General features: G+C 39.2%; 1 protein-coding gene and 1 pseudogene across 4 annotated transcripts in view; one reads left to right on the top strand and one right to left on the bottom strand.

The window, feature by feature from the left end:
- The window catches only part of Jakmip2 (janus kinase and microtubule interacting protein 2), a 163,088-nt gene that overhangs the window by 100,301 nt on the left and 35,051 nt on the right, over positions 1–27,736 (top strand). For all 4 annotated transcript variants that reach the window (XM_063232330.1, XM_063232329.1, XM_005006979.4 and 1 more), the window contains exons 2-9: positions 5,570–5,842; positions 16,057–16,554; positions 20,400–20,609; positions 22,374–22,472; positions 23,584–23,730; positions 24,387–24,527; positions 26,389–26,445; positions 27,350–27,469. In XM_063232330.1, the coding sequence (XP_063088400.1) occupies positions 5,714–5,842; positions 16,057–16,554; positions 20,400–20,609; positions 22,374–22,472; positions 23,584–23,730; positions 24,387–24,527; positions 26,389–26,445; positions 27,350–27,469 (1,401 nt within the window). In that variant the 5' untranslated portion in view covers positions 5,570–5,713. The remainder of the gene's footprint in view (positions 1–5,569; positions 5,843–16,056; positions 16,555–20,399; positions 20,610–22,373; positions 22,473–23,583; positions 23,731–24,386; positions 24,528–26,388; positions 26,446–27,349; positions 27,470–27,736) is intronic.
- On the bottom strand, positions 1,900–5,541 carry LOC100732422 (heat shock factor protein 2-like; annotated as a pseudogene).

The following is a 27,736-nucleotide window of genomic DNA, read 5'->3' as shown; positions in this document are numbered from 1 at the left end:
ATACATGTAACAACGTGGTTTAATCTTGAAAACATTATGCTAAAAAAGAAGAAACGTCACCAAAAAATACTGCATGACTTTATATAAAATGCCCAGAATAGACAACCTAGAATGACAAAAAGTAGATTAACATTAGGCTAGGGCTGAGAGAATTTGGTGAGGACTAAAAAATAACTCCAAAGACATAGAGGTTTTCCTTCTGAGGTGTTGAATTCTCTAAAATTAATTGTGGTGGTTGTTATAAGACCTTGCGAATATACAAAAATCACTGGTCCATATACTTTGAAAAGCGTGAATTTCATTGTGTATGAGTTTTATTTTTCAAAAGCCATCCAATATGAAGTAAAGAAAAACTACGCATTAAAACAAAAAAAAAAGTTGTAGTAAAATTAAAAAGTGAAAATCATGACATAGCTAGACACCCACCACAACTGGAGACCACTGGGGAACGTTCTCCTCCATCAAGGGGTACCTAGGACCTTTGTGATGGAGTTGTCTACCTTGAAGTATAGATCACAAGTGCTTTCTCCTTCCTAAAAATGTATCTAATTTTTCACCCTTTCCTTTCCTTAACCTTTAGGCGACTGAGTTCATGGTAGTTCACAAACCAAAAAATACCAGACGTTAATCATATAATATTACATTCTTCAAAAATGGTTATAAATTAAAATCCAAACTGTATATGTTGTATTGATGCTTTACATATTTTGCCTGTGAGCAATTCCAGTGAGTTGGCACCTACTAACTCGTTATCTTTGATGGGACAGAGAAATGTTCAAACCAGTAAAAATAAGATATTCCATCGATGTCTCCACCTGCCCAAGTTGCTGCCTCCTGGCTTATCTCTAGAGCCGTGTTATCCCTCACATGGATCACTGGGGAAGTCTACCTAACTTTTTCTAGTCTACTAACTCATCTTCAATAATGCAAACACACACACTTTTTAAACTGCAGCCCACGACATTGTACAGCCCAGGGAATAAGAACTCAAGTCCCAAACTGCCTGGATTTGAGTTTGAGTCTTGTCGCCTACCAACTTGGCTAACCCGGGCAAGTTACTTTGATTTGTCTAAATGATTTTCTTCCTGAAGTTTTGTTTTTTAGTACTCAACATTCATTATATTTATTTTAGTAAATAGTATGGTTCAAAAAAACACAAACCAGAAATTTTCAATTAAAACAAGTCCACCTATATGAGTGGGCTGACTCCAAGCCTCGCCCACACTGGGCTCCCTGTGGACCTGGGGCTAAGCAGCCAGAGACTGCATTGTGTAGACTCTGCCTTTTTTGTGAGCCATGGATGAACTTCTCTGATCATAAATGAACTTCCTTAGATTGAGTCAAATCAAAGTTTTACAACATACAGGCACTTTATGTTTCCAGTCTTTAAAATAAGCCAAAGGGAAATATTTAATAAAGGTAATGGAATCACAAAAAGCTTGAAGTGTTATTCGTTTAGTGACTTACACTCAAACACAGAGCACGGAACAAGTTAAACAATAAAAGTTTAACTGGGTCACTGGCCACATTTGTTTAAAAAAAAAGTGAAATCCAGATTACTACAACTGGAGAAAAACTGGTATTTGAACAGCTGAAAATATGCCAATAATGTATGTGTCCTCTCTACCTGGGAATCTGAGTAACATCTAAAAGCTCTGAGAGAAGATAAAGTGTAAAAAGCGAAATTTGTTTTTATTCCACGGCATTGGATAAGAACAAAACAAAGAAATTTACCCAAAAAAGTACCGAATGGTATTTTAAATAGCTCATCATTTTTCATGAATATTTACACATCGAGTCCACGTCCTCCAGATTTAACTCCCTGAAAGTGTCACATCACCTTCAGCAGTGCAGGAGCCAGTCCCGGAACCAGAACACGATGGCTTCACTGGCTTCGCCTCAGCCAGTGGCTCTGAGGCACAAGCTGACTTGGGTTGGCTGTGGGTCCAGGAGCTCATCCACTTCTACAGGTTCCTCTGCAGAGGACACAGCTGCTGCTGTCCTGTAGTTTTTCCTAACTCTACAACAGATGCAGGGTTCCTGTGGAGGAAGGCAAGCAAGGGAAGGCCATGTGCTGGACGAACAGCTTGTCTGGTTTGGACTTTGATTTTCTTTATTTTTCAGAAACCAGCTGAGCAGCATTATTCTTGGTACCTTCCAGTCATTTATTCTCAGAATCGAGGAAGAAGCTGTACCTCTCAGACAGCATAGCCTGGAAGTCCTCTAGGCTGCAGTCAATACTGTCAAGGTAGTTCAACAGCTCAAACTTTCCAAGAAGGTTAATGTTGTCCTTGAGAATGGAGTCCATTGTGATCACTTGGTCTTCCATGGTCAGACTAGAGGACCCGTTTAGCTGGACAGCACTGGACATGAGAGAGCTGCTGCCTCACTGCCAGTCCTTGGGGACTCTCTGGCTGATTCTCTCTGCTCACCGCGCTGAATGACAGGTGCAGATTCGTCCTCATTGTCATCCTCAGTGATGATAACGTCAGGGTGGTTGCAGTTGGAGAGAGATCAGATATAACATCCTCACTCATTTCAGGAATAACTGGGATATTTTTATCATCTGCATTATCATCAGTAGCATCATAAACGATGATGTCATGTGAAATTTGCTCCCTTTGCTTTAAACCTTCAGTCCTACTGCGTGGAACTCTGTGGTGGTGATGACCAGTTGGTTCTTTGTCCATGTGTGGAAATAGATTCTTCTTTTGGGCTCCATTAGTGTTTAGTAGTAGTAGTATGTTTTAAACTCACAAGTTGGTTTTTCTGAACCAGTGTACCAATAAGCTAGGTAATCTTTCAAATAACTTACTGCCATTGTGATGCTTTGCTCTTTAATTCTTGACCTCCTTTAACAATCCTCCTGCCTCAGCCTCCCGAGTACTGGGATTACAGGAGTGTGCCATCATGCCCGGTGATATATCTCCTTTCAAAAGGACTCATTGTTGACTTTTAATTCTGAAAGCCTGAACTCAATAGTTTCTTGCAGTATGTTAACCATTTAGTCCAATGACTGATGCCTGGTAATTAGCCTGTCACTGTCCCTTCTATGATTATAATTATTATTATTTAATCATTTGAGTGCATCTGTGTTTTCTCATTTCTATTCTGTCAGGTGCAAATTCCCCAGACTGTCACTTAAGAAACTTTGAAATCTGACCCTAATCTCTCTTCTCGCTGTTTACAGCCATTTCTAAATATACCAGAGGAATCTATGGCAGCAGTTTTTTCCTCAAACTCTTTCCATGTGACCCACCTGTCTGTTTAGCAAAGCCCATTCTTTCTGCAAGAAGACACATAAATAGGAAGGGACCGTGAAGCAACTATGAAGCTTTGCCTAAGCTCTTCTTTCTTCTCTGTTCCAACAGCATGTTAAGAGCTGGAAACTAGCTGAAAATAAAGGTTTATTTTATAGTTAAAACAGACAGGATTCACAGTAAATTGAATAAAATATAAAAAGAATAACGTGAAAGAACTTCTAAGATTGCATCTAGAGCTGTACTTGTTGACAGTATCATTTAATGATGTGGGGAAACCTAGGGAAAATCAGGTTTTGGAGACGCTGACATTTGCATTAGTTGTATCAGGTGTGCGGTGCTAATCAGATATTCAAGCCGGTTTAATAATTAAGCAGTGTAATTTACATTATGAGTCTAGGCTTTGGAAGACACTGAAGGCTATGGATATAAAATTGGGAGTCACAGATGATGTCATTGGGCAACAGCTGGAGAAGCCCAGGGAAACAGTGACATTTAAAGATAAGCCAAAGGAAGAGAAATTTGTTAGACACATATGTGAGTTTACTTACCCAGTAACAGGGCTGGAGATTTAGCTCAGTAGTAGAATGCTCGTCTATCAAGCTAGAAGACCTGGTTTGGTCCTCAGTATCAAAAAATGAAAAGCTATCCAAAAAAAGAAAGAAAATTAAAGAAAAACCCAGTACTACTTGTTATTAAATACCATCTTATTTATCTTTATGCCCATTGCTGTTTGTCACACAAATGTTCAATAAATGTTTGCTTTTCAATATTAAACTGAATATCTTCCTCAAGGTCTTCCTGCCCTGCACTTTAAGGACCAGGAAAGATTTGCAAAGCAAGTTTTCACGTCAACTCCAGCACTGCATCGCATCGTCCATGACTGTTATGGACAGATCCACCCTTCCACTTTCCTTCTCTTTCTCTGTCCTCATTCTGCTGGGCCACACTTGCAATGCTTGTGAGGGACGGCAACTGCCCTGCATCCCAGCACAGTCCTCACAGCTGAGTAAAAATACCTTAAGAAAGCAGCAGCTGCTGGAAAGCAGAGGTGACCAGTGGGAGCTCACCTTAGTTCTAGACTGAAGCTCCTCAGCACACACAGCTCCCGATTTTCTGAAACACTACATGGGAAACTTTCTCCAGTACCTGACCAGGCTTTTCTCATCGGGGTTGCTGGCTTATATCCACTGTTTTCTGACCTCCTCATTCTATTCCATCATCCTTCACTTGGACAAATCAGGTGGCCTCCTATTTATTCTTCCTGTTTCCATCCTTGCCCACATTCTGCCAACAAAACAGTCATGCAAATTGCTGCCCTGTTAGGACACCCACCCACATGCCACACCACAAAATTCTAAGCTTGTACTTTAGGTCTGTCCCCAGCTATCAGTTCTAGGAAACCTTTTCAACATTAGTGCCCATCAGCCTTATCTGGGATGTGGTGATTTTCACTTCCTCCCCCCAAAATAGTCACTATGGCTGCTCTCTGTTGTGTCTCAATATGTGACATTTTCCTTGCCCATGTTGCTTTACCTGTTTTTCCGTCTGCTAATATCCTGTCCGCTCCTCAGGTTCCAGGTCAATGTCCCCTTCTTGAGGGGAAAGGGCTCCCTTACTAACCCCAGGCAGAGGAGAGGTCCTTCACTGCACCTATAAGACAATTAATGTGCATTTTTAAACTTATCTGAAATATGATGGTGATGAGGATGACAGATTGAGAAGGAGAGAGAAAGGGATTTGTTTCTCTGTCTTAGAATCCTGAATTATAAAAATTTAAACACACTGCACTAACCAAGCTCATGGAATGACCTCTAGTAATTTTAGCTAAAGGGTTATATGAGTAGCTCAGTTAAGCCAAGAATCCATTTTTATGGTCAATGCCCATTTTCCACAGGTGAGCCATTGCACAACCTTGTCTACATACATTGGGTTTCTTAAAATTGGAGCTCTGAGAATTAGGAAGTGCCACACAGGGGACATTTTTATCAACTATGCTCCTTATGGTCAGAGTACACTGAGTGACGTTCAGGAAGTAAGGAGTAAAAAGTGGGCAGATTCAGGCAAAAAGAGTGCTCCACAATGTCAGATGCAGGTATATGGTGAACATTTTAAATTTCAACCAGAGTGTTGACAGGATGAGGCCAAGCTTCTGAAAACAACAAATCATTGTACATTTGGTGTCAAGTTCAGAGGCGACGCTGGAGGCAGGGGAGCCTTGGAAGAGGCCCTTGCAGACCACACATGCTGAGAGCGGGCTGGCTGCTCTCCTAGAGCCCATAGTCACTGCTGTCTCTGCCTCTTCTCAGGGCTTCCAGGGCAGCTGAGGAGACCTTACCAAGGAGCACCACGCAGTAGATGCTGAAACATCGCCCTCCAGGATAAGAACCAGTAACATGGCGGCACCCATTTGAAAGGATTAAAAACCAACAGACTCCATTTAGAAAGAAACAATGTCCAAGAAAGGGCGAAATAAGGGCGAGAAGCCCGAGGCACTCATTGTCGCCCTCCAAGCTGCCAACGAAGACCTCAGGACCAAGCTCACAGACATTCAGATAGAGCTGCACCAAGAGAAGTCCAAGGTGAGTGAAGGCTCCCTGCAGCCTTGGCCCTGAGAGCAGCCCCGACTCCGTCCACAGCCAGCGTGGCCTGCTGGTCTGCCCAGTGGGCCGGGGGTGGCAACCCCGGTACACAGGGAGATTCTCTTGTACTTGGCACGAGCACAGCATGTCCGGAAACTGAGATAAGTGTGCTCACTTAGCAGATACCTGCCTCCTTAGGAAGTCTGGTCTAGGAAATTAGATACAAGAATAGAGACAATGATTTTGATTTCCCAGAACTTCGTAGGTGTACCACCTCCGACAGATTCTACTCTTCCTCTGTGCGGACTATCCCTGCCACAGCATTCAGAGCAGGCCTTTGAGGCTATAATACAATATATCACATCATGTCACTGCATTACTGAATAGCTTCCAGAAGGTCTCCACCCCCCACTCAGTTAAAGGATTCCCCCTATCACTATAGAATATACCCTTTGACTCATTTCCACTACTATCTCTTGATCATGCTATTCCAGGAATTTGCTGGATCAGGAGAAATATGTCCAGCCTTTGTTCTTGGTACTTCTGTAGTTAGCCTCTCATCTCCTTCAGATGACCACTAAAGCAGCACTCATCTGACCACAGTTTCTAAAACGGATCACTTCTTCCAGTGCAAAGTGCTCTCCCATAGTCTATCCCATATATATATAGTTCATGCACATGTATTTGTTTAGTGCTTGTCTTTCTCAAATCAAGTGTAATTTCTGTGAAAGCAGGACCTCGCTTACTTAGAATCTTAGCATTTTTAGAGCTTAAAATCTCAGAATTTACTTGCCAAATAAATAGAGAAATGAATTAAAGTGGTTTATTCCTCATCCCCAAGTTCTTCAGCAGTCAAAGTAACCATTATCCTGTAGGACTGTGCTAAGTTGTAAATTAGACAAGTACATTAAGTATTGTACTTAGGAGGATTAAATGGGAAGGTTGTTAGCAGATGCTAAATAATTGCATGGCACATGGTAAAACTCAAAAATTTTCATTATTAGTACACTTTCTAATATTCTGTGGTCTTGAGTTAATTGCTAATAAAAACCTTTTTGTTTCTCTGAATCTCATCGATTAAGTGGATTTGGTAACACGTCTTACCAAGACAATTGTAAGCATCAAGTATAGTCACAGCTAGGAAAGCATTTTTAAATACTTTAAATAAAAGCGTGCATGAGATACTTTTGGGAATCAGGGACAGTTTCTTCCACATAAACTTGCTTCGTTTCCATAACTCCACAGAAAGTAACATTCTTGATCAGCATATGGTAGCTCGCAAACTAACAATACATTCATTCCACAGCTTTTTTGCTCCTCTTTCTTTGATATCACGATTAAATTTTTTATTTCTCCAAGATCTATTTCTCCTTATTTCAACAATAATCACTAATGGCCTTTGGGCCACCAAAGCCTATGGCTTCCTGTTTCAGCTGAGCCTTGACCTTGAATAAATGAACCTCAATGTAAAGTTTAGGAAAGAACTTCCTTAGCTTTCATGGAGCAAAAAGAAAAAACATTTTATTTTTTTAAAAAAGCATTTTTCAGAAATCGTAAGAATTACGTGTCTTTCTCCTTGAAGACAAATTTAAGTATATTAACATCTCTATCTTCAACTCATTTAACTGATTCTGTTTCTTCATAACTGTGTCATAGAATAACCAGGGGGAGCTTATGAAAAATCATGATGCCTGGGTCCACAAGCCAAGGATTCTGATAAAGTAGATGGCTGAGGACAAGAACTTGTAATTCTGTGAAGCAGTCCAGCAAATTCAGTTGGAGGGATACTCACACTCCACTTAAACATTCCTTCCAGCTCTTTCCACCCACAAACCGTTTTTATTTTCCTGGTGGGAAGCATAGCATTTGAAGGCAGGCAGTCCCCTTTAATTTTCATAACAACAGGATGATAAATTACATTCATAGGAAGAAGCTTGTTGATTTAGAAACTGGTGGCCATAAAGAATTGCTGCATGACAGAAAACAAATTCAAAGAAGGAGAAGCACCAAGTGTCCCATTGTCAACAGTTTTCAGCACATTCAAGCCTTGTAAAAGGGTAACTCTCAAGCCTGTAGGAAGCTGCCTGTCCAGGGCTTGGCACTGGCGTCTAAGCCAGTAGCGGAGTATAATTTTCCCCTCCTCTGACAAGACCCTGGCACCGGCCTCTTGAACAAGCACACAGCCTCGCCCTTCCCGCTGCTGGCTTTATCCTTCCCTCTCCTCCTTTTTGGGGCAGTTAATTACAGTCCCTGCACAAAAGCAAAAGCAAACCTTCACCACCTGTCAGCAGCTGTCCCCAAAGAGCAAAAAACATCTAGAGGGCAAACAAATCCTACAGCAGTTTTATTACAAATAAAGGTGGCTGTGTGTTCAAAGACCCAGGCTTTAAGAGAAAGACAGAACAATGGCGAGACGAATTTATACTCGCAGCTTGGTTCCCCAGCTCTAATAATAAAATGACAGTTCAGCTGCCGGCAACGGACTAAGGAGTGGAAATGTTTGGGCAGTGGGCCATTACTCATCTTTCCAGCAAGACAAATAATCCCACTGACATTTACAGAATGACCACTGTGCGGAGACCAGAGTCCTAAGTGCTTTGGCTGGTAATATAAATAGCTACACCTTATTGAATGTTTGCTGTCTGTCACACACTCTAACAGGCACACTTCATTCTGTCATAATCTTGCTTTTACACTTAGCACTCAAGTGACCCTGAGCTGGTTAGGAAGGCCTGGATGTTTTCTTCTCCTCATCTATTAAGTGAGACAATAATGGAATCTGCTTCATGAGTGTATGCATGTGTGTGTGTGTGAGTGTGTGTGTGTGTGTGTGTGTGTGTGTGTTAATGTTTGAACATTTTGTTTGTGTGCAGAATGTTAAGTGTTTCAGTGCAGTTATCTCCTTTGACCTTCATTCTCATATTCAAGCATTGCTGCCATCCCCGATTTACAGATGAGGAAACTGCCGGACACATAGCAGGTGCTCAGGACTGCTAGCTGAATGAACTTACATAAATCTTTTCAAAAGCTTTCCCAACAGCCCTTGGGACACAAGTACAGTTATAGTACTTACTGTGACTGGAACCTCAGGTTTGGGTAGAGAAGGGACTTACACCCAGCACTGTCTTTTCCTTGAACAAGCATTCTGAGCCATTAGACTGTGATATTGGCCCCCGTTTGTCCTTTCCATGGACACTGTGAGACCATCATTCAAAGCTTAGTGTGTTTGCATGCAATAAGGAGTGCTGTGAGATGAAAAATCCATCCAGTGACTTTCCTGTGGTTTTGTTCTCTGCCTCAGAACTGGAATACTGTTGTAATGTGTAGTGTAAGAAAATCTGACAGAGGGGATGAAGGAACAGGACTAGAAAACAGGGAGAGGACAGCAGCTCTGCGTGGCAGAGCCTGGGAGGAATCAGCTCCAGACAAAAGCTACCAGCACTGGAACAGCCCTGCAGACTGCAGAGTGCTTTCTCACCTAGCCCCGCGGTCAGCCCGGGACAAAGGCAGGATGTGATTACTGTTCTGATTTCACAGAGGAAGCAAGTAAGATTCAAACTGTTTAACTCAATTGCTCTCAGTGACACAGAAATCGAGGAGCCAAAGTGGGAGTTCTAGTTTTCTCTAAGAAAGCAGAGATCAAGTTAATCCTGACCCTCTGACTCCACTGTACTCTGGTGTCCCTGCAGCACTCAGAAAGTCAGCCAACGTATTCCATCCTGGAGTTCTATAGCTCCTAGGATCAGGGCCCAAATGGAAATGGAGTTATTTCTTGCTTATCTGCGACTTTGCATCTGTTTTCAGGAAGCACAACAAGTTGAAAGTAAGAAATATGAAAAAAAGAATTCCTTGCACTCCTCCAGGTTGACTAAGTCTTCCCTTGGAAAGGCCTGTCTTGCAGTGGCAGGTCTTTCCTCCTCCATATCTGCTGTTGAAGTCATTCGGCACCCAGGTTGCTATGAGCTTACGTCTTTAGAAGTACAGATAATCCAAGCCAAAGCTGCTTCACCTTGATAACCTCTCGGCCCTTCCTTATCTTTGACTGGACTCCAGTTTTAATCCTCGGCTTGGAAGATCACATTAAAGCTCAGATTGTCACCATCTCTATCTTGGTAGAGTATACACTGATATCTTTCAAAGGCTAGACTAGAATTAAAATGAGAGATTAAAAAAACACAATGTGAGGCCCCTGAAAGTGGTCACGAATTATCATCCCTGTGTCATAGGCCTAGTCTTTTCCCAAAAGGATTCAGTTTCCCATCAGACCTCCAGGGTAGAAGGCATCCAAGAGCTCATGTTCACAGCTCTCTTCAGGCATCCCTGCTGACACGTGTTCCAATGTCACCCAAGCTAAGATCTGATGCCACCAATGCTAAGGAACTCAGTACCCACTGAGGAAACCCGGATTTATCTCTGACTACTTCTTTATGTTTGGAAAATACTTGTCACAATATTAATACTGTAATATAATAAAGTCAGTCTTATCACTATACGGGGTACTTTATGTTGGTGGTGGCATTAATATAACACTGTGTAATATAATGCTATGATACACAACAATAGTCACGGAAATTAACATTTTAGTATCTTTTGTGAATTAATAGTGCTCCAAACTTTCTAAATAGCTTTTGCCATGGTTCTTAAGCTCATTCTCATCACAACCATAGAAAAATGACACCACCTATTTTGATTTATGAATAAGAAAAGTGAGGTTGACAGAGGTAAAGTCGTTCCCTGAGCTTCCAGAGGGAGACATGGGTTCTGACCCAGACCTGTCCCCCAGCCCACACGGGACTTCCGTCAGCCTCCTTCCCATGGTGCTCATATAGAGGTTGTTTCTCTCTTTGCATCTGAAATTGTGATGAAATAAATTCTACCAATATTCTACAGCTTCCTAGGAAGTTAAGTAATAAGTGTAAAGTCTTCAGGAAGCCTCTGTAAGTACCTGCTATTATATGGTTGATCTGTAATGCGTCTCCATAAAACATTTCCAGTAATCAATATTCTTTCTTTCTTCTACTAATTTTTACTATTTTAAAATATTATATTCTTCATATCTTTATTTCTTACTAAGGAATAACTCATCTTCTTATATATTAATCTTGGATTTATATCAAAATATTTCAATACATTTCCTTACCGGTTCCATTTGTACTGGAAATACTACAAAAATTTTTAAGGCTCTTTCTCACGTTTCAGTCATACCCTTTGGGACTTCTTCATAACTTCCTAGCTTAAAGGAAAAATAGCCATACCTATAAATTCTAGAAAAATTGCTAGTTTCAATGGCAACTAAAATAAGCGAGCATAAAAATGTTAAATGTTACTCAATTCCTTTGAATTATGTTCATTTTATAGATTCTCTTAAGTATTGTACAAGAAAACAATGTTTGTTTATATTTGTTTGTTTGGGTTTTTTTGAGTTTGTTGTTTATATTTGTTTTTATCTTGACGTTGGAATGCATTTTGCACGCAACTTTATTTTTGTTAATTTTCCTTCCTGTCTATTTACACAAAAGATGAGTGTTTATAGTTTGAGAGAAATGACAGAATTACAAGGAGATACAATTTTATCTAACAGAATCTGACATAATTTTAGATAAAGATCTATTCTAATATTATGGTACATATAATAATATCTTTATAGTACAAGCTATTTTTCCATGCATTATCTAATTTAGTATGTTAAATACCAATAGATATTTTGCAATGAACTTTCCTAGGGGTAGCAGGTGTTGAAAAAGAAAAAGCAAATTCATTCTTCCACTTTGTCCATTTTTATTATAGTTTTTCTTAAAGGGAAGACTTGCTAAAATTTCCTTTAGGAACTTGTTCACCAACAGCACTCACAGAAGTGGAACAGAAAAAAATCCAGAATTTCTTATCCTTTGTCCACTTTTAGTACAGTTTTCTTTTAGAAAGACCTTGCTAAATTTTTCTTTAGTAACTCATTCAATTAAAGACCCTGCTAGTGATTATACTGCTCCAAATGCCTAGTATGAGTTCTTCCATCTGAGATGGAAGACTAAATTCCTATCACTTGAATTAGTAACTTGCCCAGTATTTTATGCAGAAGATAAAATGTGTGTTTCAAATCAGCAAAAAAAAAAAAAAAAAAAAAGTAAAAAATAAGGCCCCTCTTCTAAAAAAAAAAAAAAAAAAAAAAAAAATGGGTTACCTAAAACAGCAATCAGTAAGCTTTTCCTATAAGAAAATATTGTAAATATTTTAAGCATTATGAGCTAACAATCTTTATGGAAATACTCAGTTTGACTGTAGCTTGAAAGCTCTAAATGATTTATAAATGAAAGGATGTGGTATTTGCTTTACTCTCATTGCTGAGACAAAATACCCAATGCCCTAAATTAAATTTAATTCACAGTTTGTGGAGGTTTCAGTACATAATCCACTGACTCCAAGGCAGAGTGATGAAGGCAGAGTGGGCAATAGTTCATGGCAGTAGAAAACAGCAAAAGCAACAACAGCAAAGTCGGAGATGAGCAAGCCTCTTCTCCTCCCTTATGTTGTATGCAGGTTACCCACCCTTGGGTGGGTGTGGCAGTCACAGCCCCAATCCTAGCGTTAGACAATAAACCAATCACAAACTTTAGAGTCAGCCACCTCTGAAAAGCCCACCACACCACACCATGATCACATGAAGTTTTGAGGGAACATCCAGACACAAATAATGAGAATGGGTATGTCTATGGCTTCACTAAAAGTTCATTTATAAAAGCAAGCTCACTGTAGAAGAATGGGGAATACGATCTAGGGTCTCCCCACTGAAGCACTGAAAGATACAACAAGCTAAAAAGGCAGACTTTCTTCTATGTTGAGTTCTTATTTTGTTGTAGTGTCTCATAAGAAAGGAATGCATGGGGTCTGCTTTCTCTGATTATATGACATAAAGCACTCTTGCCTCTGGCCAGGAAGTTACCCAGTGAAACATGCCAACCCTTACCCTTGAATGCGCATGTGCCTTCTGGCTGCTTCCTGTGTGTTGTGCTGAGAATCAAGGGGTATTCAGCAGCAGCCTTTGAGGAATTCCAGGAGGAGAAGAGATAGTTAAAGATAACCAAGCATACAAAAACCATAACGTACAGAACAGCATGGAACAGACCAATAAGGAAATACTGTCAGACAAAGATGACATCTAACTGGACCCAAAGGATAAAGCATATCACAAAAGGAGCAGAGGGAAGGGCAGGTCTGGGAGCTGAAACTGTAAGCACAGGAACAGAAACAAGCCACTTCCAGAAAACAGCTTGATGCCCTCAGCTTGGAGCAGGGCCAGGTGAGCAGAGAGAGGAGCTGAAGTTCAGCCAGCTCTCATGAGAGCCTGAGAGGCAAGGCTTGGGTGCTGAAATTTTATTTTACCAGAATAAAGGGACCTGGGGTGACTTTTGAGCAGGCACACAAATGAAGCAAGAACTGAGCTTTATTGAAAGAATATCCCCAGAATTCTGGGGAAATTTATGTTCATGGAATAAGCCTTCCAGAACTTCAGAGCAATGTTGAACCAAGAACTACCGCATAACTAACAAACATAAGCCATGCCTGTGATTTTACAAATTCTTGTAGCTGCAACTTTATTAAGTAAAAAGGAGGAGAATTAATTGTGATAATATATTTTATTCAACCTAACATACAAATATGAAAGCTTTAACATGTAATGAATATAAAAATGATTAACAAGAAAGTTTATACCCTGGGCCTCACAGTAAGTCTTCAAAATCCAGTATGCTTAAAGAAAACCCCAATGAAAACTTGAGTGCTGAGAGGGCTCAGTGTGGCTAGTGGCCTCTGTACTAGACAGCACGGCACTAGGGCATGAGAGAAGACAATGCTTTCAGAAGAGACTTAGGCCTGAGCTGGGGGAGAATCACAGGACAGTTGTTGAGAATGCCTGGCTGCTTAGCATGCCAAGTCCTCTTGTGCTCCGACCTTTTTCAGAATAAATCTGAGTCGCTTGTAGGAAAATGGCAGTGCCTAGAGACCGTAATATTTAGTGAAATAAATCAGACACACCAACTTAAAGATCACACAAATTCTCATACAAGAGAAACCCAACTTATTAATAAAGAGCAAAACCAAAGATAGATAATAGGAAGCAGGCAGATGGAGATGGATCTTTCTCAGATCAAAAGAGGATCGAGAGATAAAGAGGAGAAGAAGAGCAGTGAGGGGAATAAAAGGAATGAAAAAAGAAATTAAAAAAAATTTAAAGACAAAAATTAAGCTGTTTCATGTACATGTACCAGAGTAACCACTGTAAGAGTAATTATGGCTTTTAAAATAAAACACTCATAAAACTCTCTGAGGACTTAGAAAATACCATAATAGCTAACAATAGAAAAATTCTTGAGGTAAAAATCTCAAACATTTCACACTATAATGACAGTACTTTCAATATAGACTTTGAATCTTAAATCTTTTTGGCTCAAAAGACTCTTAACTAATGTTTTAAAAAATCTTCCAATTTGTTAATCAGCAAAGATTCAGTGTTGCTGAACTGGACAACAGTTTCAGGCTCCCAAATTTTCTATTTTTCCAAGTTATTTTGAGTATTGAGGGTGTGTGTGTGTGTGTGTGTGTGTGTGTGTGTGTGTGTTGTGATCAAAGCAGACACAGAGGAAGAAGACAAAAACAGAATCTGACGACAGAGATGAAGTGGGGAAAGAGACACAGAAGGAGACCAACAGAGGCTTTTTCAAGCTGCTAATGCCAAAACCCATCCAGTTCCCCAAGTCAGACTGACCAGCCAGACTAAGGTGTCAAGATGTTAACCTACACTGAGACCTCTCCCTGGAAATACGACAGAAAACGAATTCTTGAAAGGTAATGTGGTTAGAAGGAGCAGTTTATTAAAACTCTTGGAAAAATGGCTAGGAGGAATTGCAAATTAGAGTGATAGCAATGAGTATATAGAACAATACAAATAGACATCCCCAGAGATTTGGAAATGGCACAGGGTTGCCATACCAAGACAGGTGAGTTCAAGTGTCTTTATTTTTAAGTTTCTGATTGGCAACAGCATATTCTCCTCTGAAAGAGAATAGAAGAGAGAGAGATCTTTTATAATGTCAGGTCATGTTATCAAACTTTGAGCTATCCAGAGACACCCACATTTGTCATTTTGGATCTGGTTGGGGTTGTGTGTTCCAAGAACTTCTCCATGTGTGTTACGCTGAGCTACTCTGTACCAAAGGGAAACCCGTGATGCCAATACTTCCTAACCTTAATGGGTGTACCAATTACGTGAGCATATGTTAAACTGCGATTCACAGTACGATCAGCTGCCTCCTGTGCTGTGACCTGAGTCCTTGTTTTGGGTCAGAGAAGATTGCAGCCAACAAAACAGAATACGGCAAGCAGTAGGGAATCACTGAATGTACATTCAGTGGAAAAAATGAAAAGTACTATTCTCTACTTGTCAGGACTCCATAAGGTTGACACCTTAGATACTTTTTTTTTTTTTTTTTTTTTTTTCTTTTTGAGACAGGGTCTCACTATGCAGTTCAGGCTAGCTTTGAATTCACTTTGTAGCCCAAGCTGGTCTTGAACTCGAAACAGTCCTCCTGCCTCAGTCTACTACGTGCTTGGATTACGGATATGTGCAACCATACCCTGCTACCTTAGATGCTTTTTGTACAGCTTTCCCTATAGGTAGACATGCCAGACTGCAGAGATGCTCCTGACTGCAGGTGGGTCTTTGATATCAGGAAGGTAAGCTGCATCATCTGTCTTTCACTTCCTCAGGGCTGCTTCTGCTTGTTTAGAAACCTCTCTTCACTAGGCCCTGGTAGTTTAAGTTAATTATTTGTGCCCTTTTGTATACTGGCTCACTTCAACCCCCTTAGTTAATTCAGGTTAACTATTCAGGACCTGTGACTTAGCTATCTAACTTCATCTCCTGGTTTCAATAAATCTGGGATAGAGCCCAAGACTCCACATTTCTAACACATTTGTCTGCAGACCACACTTAAAATAGTAAGGCTCCAAGATTTGTCTGAACAAAGTCATATAAGCAGCTGTAAATGTATTCCCAGGTTTAAACCCTGAGGTTCCCTTCCTTGTGTGCTCACAGAGGCTGAAATTTAAAAGAAAGTGAGGAACTGAGGGCTCACAGCAGCCTAAGCTGCAGATCCTGGCCAGGAATGCATCTGCTCTTTGAGGGCCATCTTTTTTTTACCTTTCCGGTTCTCCGCTTTTAGGTATCCAAGCTTGAGAGAGAAAAGACTCAAGAAGCAAAGAGAATTCGCGAGCTGGAGCAGCGTAAACACACAGTCCTGGTGACAGAGCTCAAAGCCAAGCTCCACGAGGAGAAAATGAAAGAACTGCAGGCCGTGAGGGAGAATCTCATCAAGCAACACGAGCAAGAGATGTCAAGGACGGTGAAGGTGCGGGACGGGGAGATTCAGAGGCTCAAGTCTGCCCTCTGTGCTCTCCGAGACGGCAGCAGTGACAAAGTTAGGACAGCCCTCACCATCGAGGCCCGGGAGGAGGCCCGGAAACTGTTTGACGCTGAGCGTCTCAAGCTCTTGCAGGAAATTACGGACCTGAAAACAGCCAAGAAGCAAGTGGACGAGGCTCTGAGCAATATGATCCAGGCAGATAAAATCAAGGCTGGGGACCTTAGGAGCGAGCATCAGTCCCACCAAGAAGCCATCTCGAAGATCAAGTGGGAGTCAGAGCGGGACATTCGGAGGCTGGTTAGTAATCGCCCCAGACCAGGGCAGCAGACACGTTCTCTTCCAGGTCCAGAGTGCCAGGAATTTGCTTTTCTATGTGTTCCCTTATCGCTGCATTTTAAACAGTGCCCATAGTTTGTTCAATGTTCTATCCAAAAATACAAAATAGCTAGTTAGGTAGATATAAGCCCAGGCCAAAAATGCAATTGTGGAATTTTTGAGTCACTTTCCTCATAACTGGATTGTCTCAGCCCCACATAAATGGAAAATGTCTGTTCAGTATCTCCTGTGTTGTTGGGTTACCCACAAACATATTCTAAATTATGAACTCTTCTAAACTCAGCATGTTTTGTGGACATTTGTAGCATGGCATAGGGCTTTTTACGGGGGATGATTACATGCTTTTCAAGATCCCTGAAAAGCTGCTCAAAACATTCTGAGTGATTCACCTGTCTTTTTTTTTTTTCCAGGAACAATGTCTAAAAGTGAGACAGAGAGCTATAAAATCCCTGCACATTTTAAATAGCTCTCTCCCTCAAAGAGAATAAGGACAGTGGAAAAACTAGGGCTATTATAAGCTTTTGATTGCTTGTAATCCTTCAGTAGCTTATTTGCTATTTAAAATTTTCAAGATTTATCTCATTCCCTACAGAGTTGGGTCACTCTTTTTCATATGAATGATCAAAAGTCGTGTAGATTCTCACCATGTGCAACTGTAACACTAATATGTAATGTAAAAGGTGCAATGCCCTAAGTTATTTAGAAATAGCTTTTATATTCAGATATTCAGTATTAGCTATACCTTACTTATGTCATAGTAAATGAATGTTTATGAGAATATATTTTATGCTTCTTTAAAAATTGTATTTTAAGGAAAAACTTTACTTTCTTTTGTCTTCCAATTTTGTACAATGATTTTCTAAGAATCTCAATTATGGATCTTTTGGATGATATTTTTAGGATTTCAACTTTAAGCTAAAAATAGTTACCGCAGAACCTTTTAAAAAGCTAAACATGTGATTTTCTTTGTACTATAAGATAGTATAGGCATAAAATGTTGTTGTTGCCAAATTTCTGAACTTTTAAATCTCCCACTTATTCTTCTGCATTGTTTGACAATAAAGTCCAAACCCAGTGCAGAGATACTGATCTCTGCCCTGCCTTTGGTTTTTCAAAACATCAATGGCTGCTGAAGGAAGAATCGACCTTGAACTTGGCCTTAGCAGGTAGGTACATTTTTTAAAGGGCTTTGCATTAAATATTTTTGTTTGTTAATTATTTTCAGTGTAAACTCTGTAAGTATATTTATTTGTTGATCTGTACATTTTTTTTCTATGACTTCGTTTCACTACCTTGTCACTGAAATAGACATGAACTCGCTTTTCACAACAATGCAAAATTTCAGTTCCCTAAAGAGTAGTAGGTTCAAAAATTGGGTGCAAACAGAATAACATGAAAAACTGCTTCAATAAGATATATGCAGTCTTTTTCATTTTTTCTTCCTTTTACACATCCTACCTCCAAACCCAGCTCCACTTTTTTTTTTTTTTTTGAAATTGGACATAATGAAATAGAGCTATTTTTTTCTAGAAAGGTTCCCAGGTGTATTAGTGTATACCTCTTCCTGTCTGAGAACCACGGCTTTGTTGATTCCTATAATCTAAATCAGAATTTATACTCTACATTATGCAATAGTCCTCTCAATATTAATTGCTAGACAGTCCATAGATAACCACTTTAGGAAATTCTGGGAGAATATGGATGATTACAGTTCAGTGCTTGACAGAATGGTTTCCGAAATGAGAAACAAAAATCAGGTTTCACCACTTACCAGCTCTGATAGCAGTGATCAAGGTGTTTAACCTCCCAGACCCTCAGTTATCATATGGAAAGTGATGATAACAGAACCTACTAAACAGGATTACTACAGAGTAAGATATATGATATTCAGATTACAGTCTTTCCACTATTTTTAAAAATGGGAAATTTTACATTAAGATGATGATTAGTTACTTGCTTAGGCAAAATACCTGACACCAACGGTTAAAGGAGAAAAGGTTTATTTAGCTCACAGTTTATAGATTTTCAGTCCACAGTTGGCTGACTCCAAGGCAGGCTGGCACATGGCAGAGGGTGAATCATTCATGGCAATGAAAGATACCAAAAGCAACAGGAGAGGAGGGGAAACGAGCCTCTGTCTGCCCCCTTTATCTTATCCAGACTGCTCATATTAGGCCAGCTCCAATCCAATCAGAGAACTGATCCAGCAGTCACCTGCCCTTAATCCCAGGGTCCTTATTCCCAGCACTGAACCAATGAATCAGTCACAAAATGTGTCTAAAATTGCCTGAGGCTTTGGGGAGACATAGAGACACAAACCATACAATGATGATAACGATGATTATAAAGACAGTAATGGTATGATTTCCAGGCAAAATCAATAGGTATAGTACATTAGAATCAAGTAGAAATATGTAAATCTATAGTATACTATATATGTATGTATGTATGTATATATCTGTAAATCTATTGTATATTATATACATGATATATGACAAATCCAACAAGTAAACATGTTGCTGATTGTTGAGCAACCAAAACCAAAAATGACACTTTTCTCCTAAATTAATAGGGTAGTATTTGATTTCACACTGAATTATTACCAATAGTACAGGATCATGCAGACTTAGCCCAAAGCCCTCCCAAAATGAACCTAAAATATGATCTTGTAACTAACAGTCAGCAGCTCATGGGCATTTATGTGTGGAAAACATGTGATGACATAATATAATTTCTGCCCCAAATGTTTCCCTTACCCCATCAAACTAAAAAGTGCAGCAAAAATGGATTTGTCCAAAGTGATTGGCTAGATGTAAGAAACATTTTCAGAAAGAGACAATCAGCGTAATGTTTGTGTTGAGTACCTCCCCTTATCTTGGTTTGAACATACACATAAAATATAATGAAATGAGAAGAAAGTTTTTATCCAGTGACTATCCTGTCTTCAGAACTTGTTTCTAGATATTTGCTTCATCAGCCCGCATCCAAGAAGAGCAAAAAGATTGCAGTCTAATGAAACTCTGGTCAATGGGGATAGAATATCTGTGCCACGTACTTGAGAAATCCTTGCAAGCCCATGCCAGAATGAGTACAAATGAGATTTGGGATTAATAAATATATCTCAAAGATGCAGGAGGGAAAACTGGCTAATATATCCTGGTATTTTTCATTTCTATTCTATTCCCAACTCTGATTTTCTGACAACAATGATAAAACGGTTGTTAAGAACTAGTTGCTCTGAAATCTTGACAAGAATGGAGAGACATAAGTAAAATGAACCATTGAAAGGATTTTCCTCCAAATTCACCACCTGAATACAAATATCTTAGTCTTGGAAAATCATATGCAAGTGTGAATTCTGTACTTTATTCCACTAGAAGTGACCAGATAACAATAGCAACTATTATTTAGATTAAACACGAATGCTCTTTTCTCCCAAAGAAGAGGAGACAAAAAAATTTGTCCGGGGATACACTGTGGTGTGATAGTAGCTACCTTTATTAATACTAATCACCTGTTTTAAATTAGTCTCTCCTTTCTCTATGTACCTGACTCAGATTATTTCAAACAATATATTGAATGAAAACATCCATATAGGATATGCTATATCCTATGAGAGTGACCGAAATCACTCTCCTCATCTTGCAGTTAACTTAGTGTAACCCTTTATTACACAAAGTTGTCCCATCTTATTGGTAGGCTGAATACACTTGCCATGTTTGTGATTTCTTCCATATCCATCAGCTGTTAAACTCATATCATTGTAAAATGCATTAAATAAAATGTTCTGGGTCACATTTGTTCAGATGGATGAAATCAAAGCCAAGGACAGGATCATTTTTTCCCTGGAAAAGGAGCTGGAAACCCAGACAGGCTACGTGCAGAAACTCCAGCTGCAGAAGGAGGCATTGGATGAACAGCTTTTCTTGGTGAAGGAGGCCGAGTGTAACATGAGCAGTCCCAAGCGAGAGATCCCAGGAAGGGCTGGAGATGGCTCTGAGCACTGCAGCAGTCCCGTGAGTCCACTCACATTGGTGGTGGGGGCAGGAGTCATCTATTGTTGAGCTCCCAAGTTTTACTTTTCACTTAAACTCTTTTCCTGTTTACTACAAAGAGATCAATTCTACCTCCCACTAAAACTGGCCAGTACCTTGGGAACAGGGTTTTCTAAAACCTTAGATAACATAATGTTCAGCACTACATTACTAGATCACATGAGACTTACCAATCTTTTTTTCTAGATAAGTGGACCTCAACTTAAGTCTACTACAAGAACCATAAATTAAATGAAAACACTTACCTTTATCCAAGACTGATAACTTTCCCTTGTGTGAAAAACTGAGGGAGAAATTGGTAAAGGTAGCTTTCATCTACAGGGGTCAAAATGTATACCTTTAAAAAAGACTAAACCTTTTATAATCATCCTCTGAAAGCGTCCAGACTGATTGAACTTGCTATTTATTTCCCTGCATGTTCATCATTTTATATGAGAAACATTATCAGAAGAACAGCAAGAGAAATCAGCTTATATGTAGCTGGCTGTCACCTCTCATATCTTTGAAACTATTTAGCTGCTAAAAAAATAAAAATGTATTATTTAGGAACCAAGAAGAATTCCAAGGCACTACTTAGAATAAAGTAATGAATAATTTATGAAGTGGTTTTATATATATATATATATATATATATATATATATATGTATATATACACACACACACACACACATATATCTCCCAGGAAATGGTAGGAAGTAGACCTAATCTAGGACGTAGCTTATGCAAGTTGTAATCCCTTTGCTTTTACCTGCCCTATAACTTTAATTCTCTGAAGAATGGGCTTTACAGTCAGAGGCTGGCCGCTGGTTTAAATTCTCAGTCTGCCATTAACCCTGTGATCCTATACAAACCATTTCAGTGCTCAGAGTAGCCATAAAGCTGGGATAGGAATCACAGAAATTATGTAAATATAACTTGACCACAATACCTAACAACATTCAGCCCACATTAGTTACTGACATATTGATATTAGCCATATGATCTTGCATGAGTTACGACTTCCCTAAATTTTACCTGTTCTGGAAAATCTGCTAAGATATTATGAATCCAGAAGTATACTATGCGTGAAAATGTGCTATCAACAGACCAGCACTATCACAATGAAAAACAGTGATAGACTTGCAAACATATGATAATGTTAGGGGCAGTCCTGTGGGCTCTAAAGCAGAGAATTAGACCATGACTGTGTGTAAAGTGATTGATGCTAATTCTGCTGGCAGGGAAGCCAGTTGCACTGGGGTAGTGTAGGCTACCCCCAACCTATTTCTTTTATGCATGAAGGTATTATACCTCCTAATCTGTCCCCTCCGTGGCGCAGTGTATTAACAGGACAGCTCTCTATGCTGTGGGGAACAGTGCAGCCACGACAAAAGAGATGCTTCTTGAACCTCGTGCAATCACAACACGACCCTGATCTCACAGCACACAGCTCTGATGAGCTGATCCAACTTCTGCCACAACTCCTCCAATGGGTCGGGGCTCCAGGGAAAACCTGCCACGCGGAATTCATCTTCTGTTTCAACCAGTCTTGGTCTCCATCTAAGGGATAAATGTTGGTGTGAGAAAATGGTGCATATTTATTCTTTTCTGGATAAGTGATTGTTTTACTGTCAACTCATGAGCCAGATAAAGGAAGCAGACTGTTGTTTTTTTATAAGCAGTATTCCAAAACTTTGTGAAAGGTATTTATGCAAGATTCTACATATTTCAATTTTCACATATAGGATTTGCGAAGAAATCAAAAAAGAATAGCTGAATTAAATGCCACTATAAGAAAATTAGAGGACAGGAATACCCTGCTTGGAGACGAACGAAATGAATTGGTGAGTTGGTCTCAGTTTTCTTCAGTGAAGTGCTCTAGAAATATACATTGTGTTATGGAAGTAGCACATGACAGAGGAAAGTCCATGCCTATTAAAGGTACAGTTCAGCAAATGTTCACAAAGTGGTACACTACCAAGAGAGCCTCCCAGATAAACAGATGGAAAGTTACCAGGGTCTCAGCTCCTTCCCTTCTCGGGAAGACCCTTGCATTCACCATTCTTCTAAAAATAACCATGGTTTAAGTCCTTTTACGTGTCTATAACTATTTTTTTAAATCTTTGTAAATGGGATCATACAACATTTACTATTATTGTTTTGTTTGTTTGGTGTTGGGTTTTTTGGTACTGGGGATCAGACTTGCAACCTCACACTTACCAGGCAGGCACTTAGGCCGCTGAGCTAACGCGCCTCCCCTCCCCGCTCCCCATTTACTGTATTTTTCTGGTTTCCTTGGCTTAGCATTGTCTGTCTCCTGCATAGTACTTATCCATTTTTGTTGCTCCATTGTATTCCGTTACCATCACACAATACATTACTTATTCTATTACTGAAGGATATTTGTGTTTCTTAAAAAACATTTTGAAGCTGTTTATAGGAAAATGGATACACTCTGAAACCATGGCACTAAGTGAAATATATCAGGCACACAAACTCAAATATCACATAACTTCTTATATATAAGATACGTGAAATATAGAGAGCAAAGTAAAAGATGGAAGTAGGAATTGGGGAGACAGTTCTTTCTCAATGGGGGACGGGATAAAGAGATGAAGGGAACTGGAAAGGAGGGGAGGAACAGGGGATAAAAATCTTTTCAAATGTATTACCTACATGTAAGAACTCCCCACGAGTGATACAAACATTATGTACTACAAACAGCACCTGCTGTAAGGTAATAGAATGATACAGAGTTATGAAGGGTGGGATGAATAATCAGGAGAGCAAACTGAAAACAAAGCCATTGACCTGTTAAATGGAAGATGCGAATGTTTATAGTCCTGACAAAAACAGTGAAGCAGACAAGGAGTGCTGTGTCTTCCACCGATTGGCCACCCAGTCCCCAAGTCCCCCCAAATACAAGAAACAAATCCTCATTTTTTTTCTTCCCAGTTAAAACGTGTGCGGGAAACTGAAAAACAATGTAAACCTCTCCTGGAAAGGAACAAGTGCCTCGCCAAGAGAAATGATGAACTGATGGTGTCTTTGCAACGCATGGAAGAGAAACTAAAAGCCGTTACCAAGGAAAATTCAGAAATGGTGGGTATTGCAGACTGTGCAAGATTGCAGCTCCGGTAGCCTGCCTTACTGTTTTTCTCCACTTAGTTTTAAAATGCTATGCTACTTGGGTTTTCTCTTATGTAAGCATGGAGGCTTTAAGGAAGTAAGAAAGATAAGGTTGCTGCCTTTGAATATTATGGATTTTCTAAATTTGCAGAACCGTAGGTGTGGTAGGTGTGCTTCCAGGAATGTGCACATTCTCCAAAAGGTTGGAAATGCAGAAGACAGGCGTTAGCGTGCCTCCTAAACCACAGAAGCTTCTCTGCAAGATTTCATTAATGTCATTTACAAACCTGCACACACTGCACACCTTGTCTTGTAAGAACTTGTATAATACTTGAGAGACAGAATCCATCACTTGTATTATGCATGGACAAGTGGCATGTTATTAATTTAGTCCTAAACAGACAGGTGTTAAGATCCTCTGAAACATATAAAGACCCTCAGAAAATCTTCAGTGATATCAACATATTATAACAAGTAAAATGCACTTCAGTGTTTAAGTCAGTTTGTGTAAATTTGCCTGAGCAAATATTCAGATTTAGCTGGACTCTCGTAAGTTTTCTATACATGTGAGCGACTGACGTTTGTGGTTTTTAAAGTTTCCTTGTCTACTTTCTTCTTTTCCATTTCAGAGAGAAAAAATAACATCTCACCCACCTTTGAAAAAATTAAAATCTCTGAATGACCTTGACCAAGCTAACGAAGAACAAGAGACAGAGTTTCTGAAACTTCAGGTCATTGAGCAACAGAACATCATTGATGAGCTCACGAGGGTAGGTTGTGATCCATTTGTGAGCTCTAAGCTTTCTCAAGCACAGGTAGCAACAGCCAACACACGGTGGGGACATTTACTAATTTTGGATTAACCCTGGAGGCCCAAGTTCATAAGCTTACAATATAATTATATTCAAAAAACCGTTTCAGAAATACTTTATATTATTTAAATACTTTATACTTTTCCATTTATGATCCTTTTCAACTACTTTTGTAACAGCAATCATGACTGCAAAACACATTAAAGGAAATTTCAAATTTGTTAAGTAAGTATGTAGTGCATGTGTATCTTATAATTGTTTTCCATTATCAGGGTCACGCAACTCGGAGGTAAAATATTTTGCTTAAAATAACAGCATTGCCTACCTCTTATTTCCCAAACCTAATCAGTTTCCAGCATATAGGTACAGTTTAATAAACATTTTTTAATAAGTAGCAACACCATAATCAAGTGATAAGGCTGGAATTCCAGTTCAGCTTCTCTGGCAGTCACTCCAATTCCTACTGCATGGTTAGGAGTCATTACTACTGTTTGCATCTGACTGAGGTGTGTGCTTGCAGCAGCGGAGGATCTGCCAGCGTCTGGAGGTCTGAGACCTCTAGATACCTTTGGGTTTTCTTCTTTGCCTCTCTCCTTTATTCTCAGAGCATCATCTTAGATCCCTCTCAATTCAGTACCAAAGCAAGACCTGCAGACGGGAGGAACTATGGGGGAAGGGTTCAGGGAAGCCTCCCAAGCAGGTGATCAAGATGATCCACTTCTACTGAAAGAAGGAAAGCTAGTCACATCCATTTGAAATTATTTATCACTTACTCTTTAAAAAATGTCTGTGTTGAGTATATTTGTAATGCATACACTATATTATCAGAGTAAAGTAAGTGTATATAATGCATAAATTTTAAATCTTACTTATATTGACCAAAATATTTTTACTTATAAGTGCAAAAATTCAAAAAGTCTAAATGTCACTGACTTAAATCAGATTTTCACACATGGGCTGAAGCCCTGGGCTCCTCACTTCACTTTCACACTTACACATATTAATAGCTCATAAATCTCACACACTCAGTGATCTGGGAATATACCTAGCTTTAAGCATACTGAGATCAAATTACAAATTTATATAATGTTGGGCTGCATAAGAATATTGGTCAGACTATCAATATTAATATGCCATCGAGTTTAAATTTGTGCACTAAATACATGGAGTGTCCCAAGTTCTCAGGATATCTCCTTTTACAGCAAGAATCATTTTTTTTAAAAGTTGATCATTATTTCTATATATTATTTGAGTTTTGCAGATATTTTTTAATAGAAGGGAAGAAGAGAGAGAGAGAGAAAAAGAAGGTAGGAAAAGAAAAGAATGGAAAAACTAGATGATTTCAACCAGCCAGATACTCCCCGTCTCATGCCGCATAGTCAGTCTTTAAGCTTTTTATGTTTTACAAATGATGTAATGAAAAGAAAAAAGGTTTTATTTTATAGTTATTTTTGAAAATGTAAATTTCAAACTAATTTTAGACCTGAGAATCTGAAGCACTGTGCTTTAAGGGAATATAAATAACTACTTTTGAAGCTACTTGATTTTCAAATACAAAATGAAAGATTTTGATACTAGAAACATAGTGAAGCTGTGATTATGGAGCTCCTAAGATCACCTAACTGATCAGAAAAAGTATAATACGCTTACTTTAAAAAATCTTTGAGGATCATACCCAAAACATGCAAAAATTTATAAAACAAAGTTTTATTCTAAATCAAAACAATGTCTCAAAAACAAAGCAACTTGTCTTTGAGAGAGAAAAAAAAGGTAAATGTGTACCAACTCTAAATCTCAAAATTCCATGTGTGTTTTCCAGGATCGAGAAAAGCTCATCCGTAGGAGAAAGCATAGAAGAAGCTCCAAACCAATTAAGGTAATGAGAAAACTAAGTTATCAAACATTTTCAAATAGCCGGAGAGGTGAGGCTTGCCAAGGAATCAGCCTGCAAATGTGTGATAAATCAGATGTTTCTAAACTGCAGCAAACCCTGAACTCTATTTACTAGAAGAAAATCTTTTCTTCTGACATTTCTCAGAGCCTGAAAATGACTGTGTTGTGGATTTTAACCTGAGAGGGTTTCTTTAACATGATTTTCTTCAAATGGCGAAGCCACTAGGTTTGATGTAGAAAGGCTTATCTGACAAGTTGAAAAGTTACAGTCCAAGAGCAAGAAGGAATTACACACGATCTGATGTAGTTCACTGGACAACATTAGTCTGATGCCTACTTTATAGCTAAGTAGTGTGTTTTTATTGACTTGGACAGCAATATTGATAATGGCCCTCTTGATCCACTAATAGGAGCCTCTGAAAATCCACAAAAAGTGTTCTTTGTATCTCTTTGTTTGATTCTGGTATTTGCTCTTACTAAGTATGTCATTTGATTTGCACGTGGAATTGGAAGACAAGACTTAAGATTTGATCATGCCTTGCACGCAAATGGCTGGATTTTCAGTGCTTTGAGTACATTTTAAATACTGAAGAGAGTAAGTTGCATTAACTCAATCAGGGTACACAATTCAACATAAAAGAAACTATGTTTCATAAGAATAACCAAATGTTAATCAATTTGCTTTATATAAATCACAAGTGAAATAATATTGGGGGAACATTTTTAGTATTTTTTTGTTCAGGCCCCAGACTTTTATTCCATCAAAGCAGCATGAAAGAGCTCACTTTTCCACACCCGTCTCCATGTGTGTTGGTTAGCAGTGCTCCGGCGCATCCCCTCCCCCCACAGTTAATTGTGAAGTAAATGAGTGTCACCCTTCTATCCAGAGACCTGTTTTGGACCCATTCATTGGCTATGATGAAGACTCCATGGATTCAGAGACATCATCCATGACCTCATTTAGAACAGACCGGACACCAGCAACTCCGGATGATGACTTGGATGAGGTAAGCTTTCCCATTTCCCTGGTCTTGTGAGGCACTGTCACCAAATTTATCCCTCCTTTTTGGGGAAAAAATGCACTACACTGCATTTCCTTCAAAGCAATACGTTTAGAGAAATTATACTCAACATTTTATTTTCATTTCTTTTCGATGTACTAATCCACAATTTACTTACAGCATTAGGGCAGAACACATTTATAATGTTAGGTTGTAACATAATACCAATTCCTCAGAATAAAGGTGTTTATTAAGTATCACAAACATATACCA

This window comes from Cavia porcellus, unplaced genomic scaffold (genome assembly GCF_034190915.1).
Source record: "Cavia porcellus strain 051 isolate PalLab524CR breed Dunkin Hartley unplaced genomic scaffold, mCavPor4.1 scaffold_21, whole genome shotgun sequence".
NCBI classification, from domain to species: Eukaryota; Metazoa; Chordata; class Mammalia; order Rodentia; family Caviidae; genus Cavia; species Cavia porcellus.
This window is presented reverse-complemented; position numbering and strand designations above follow the sequence as displayed.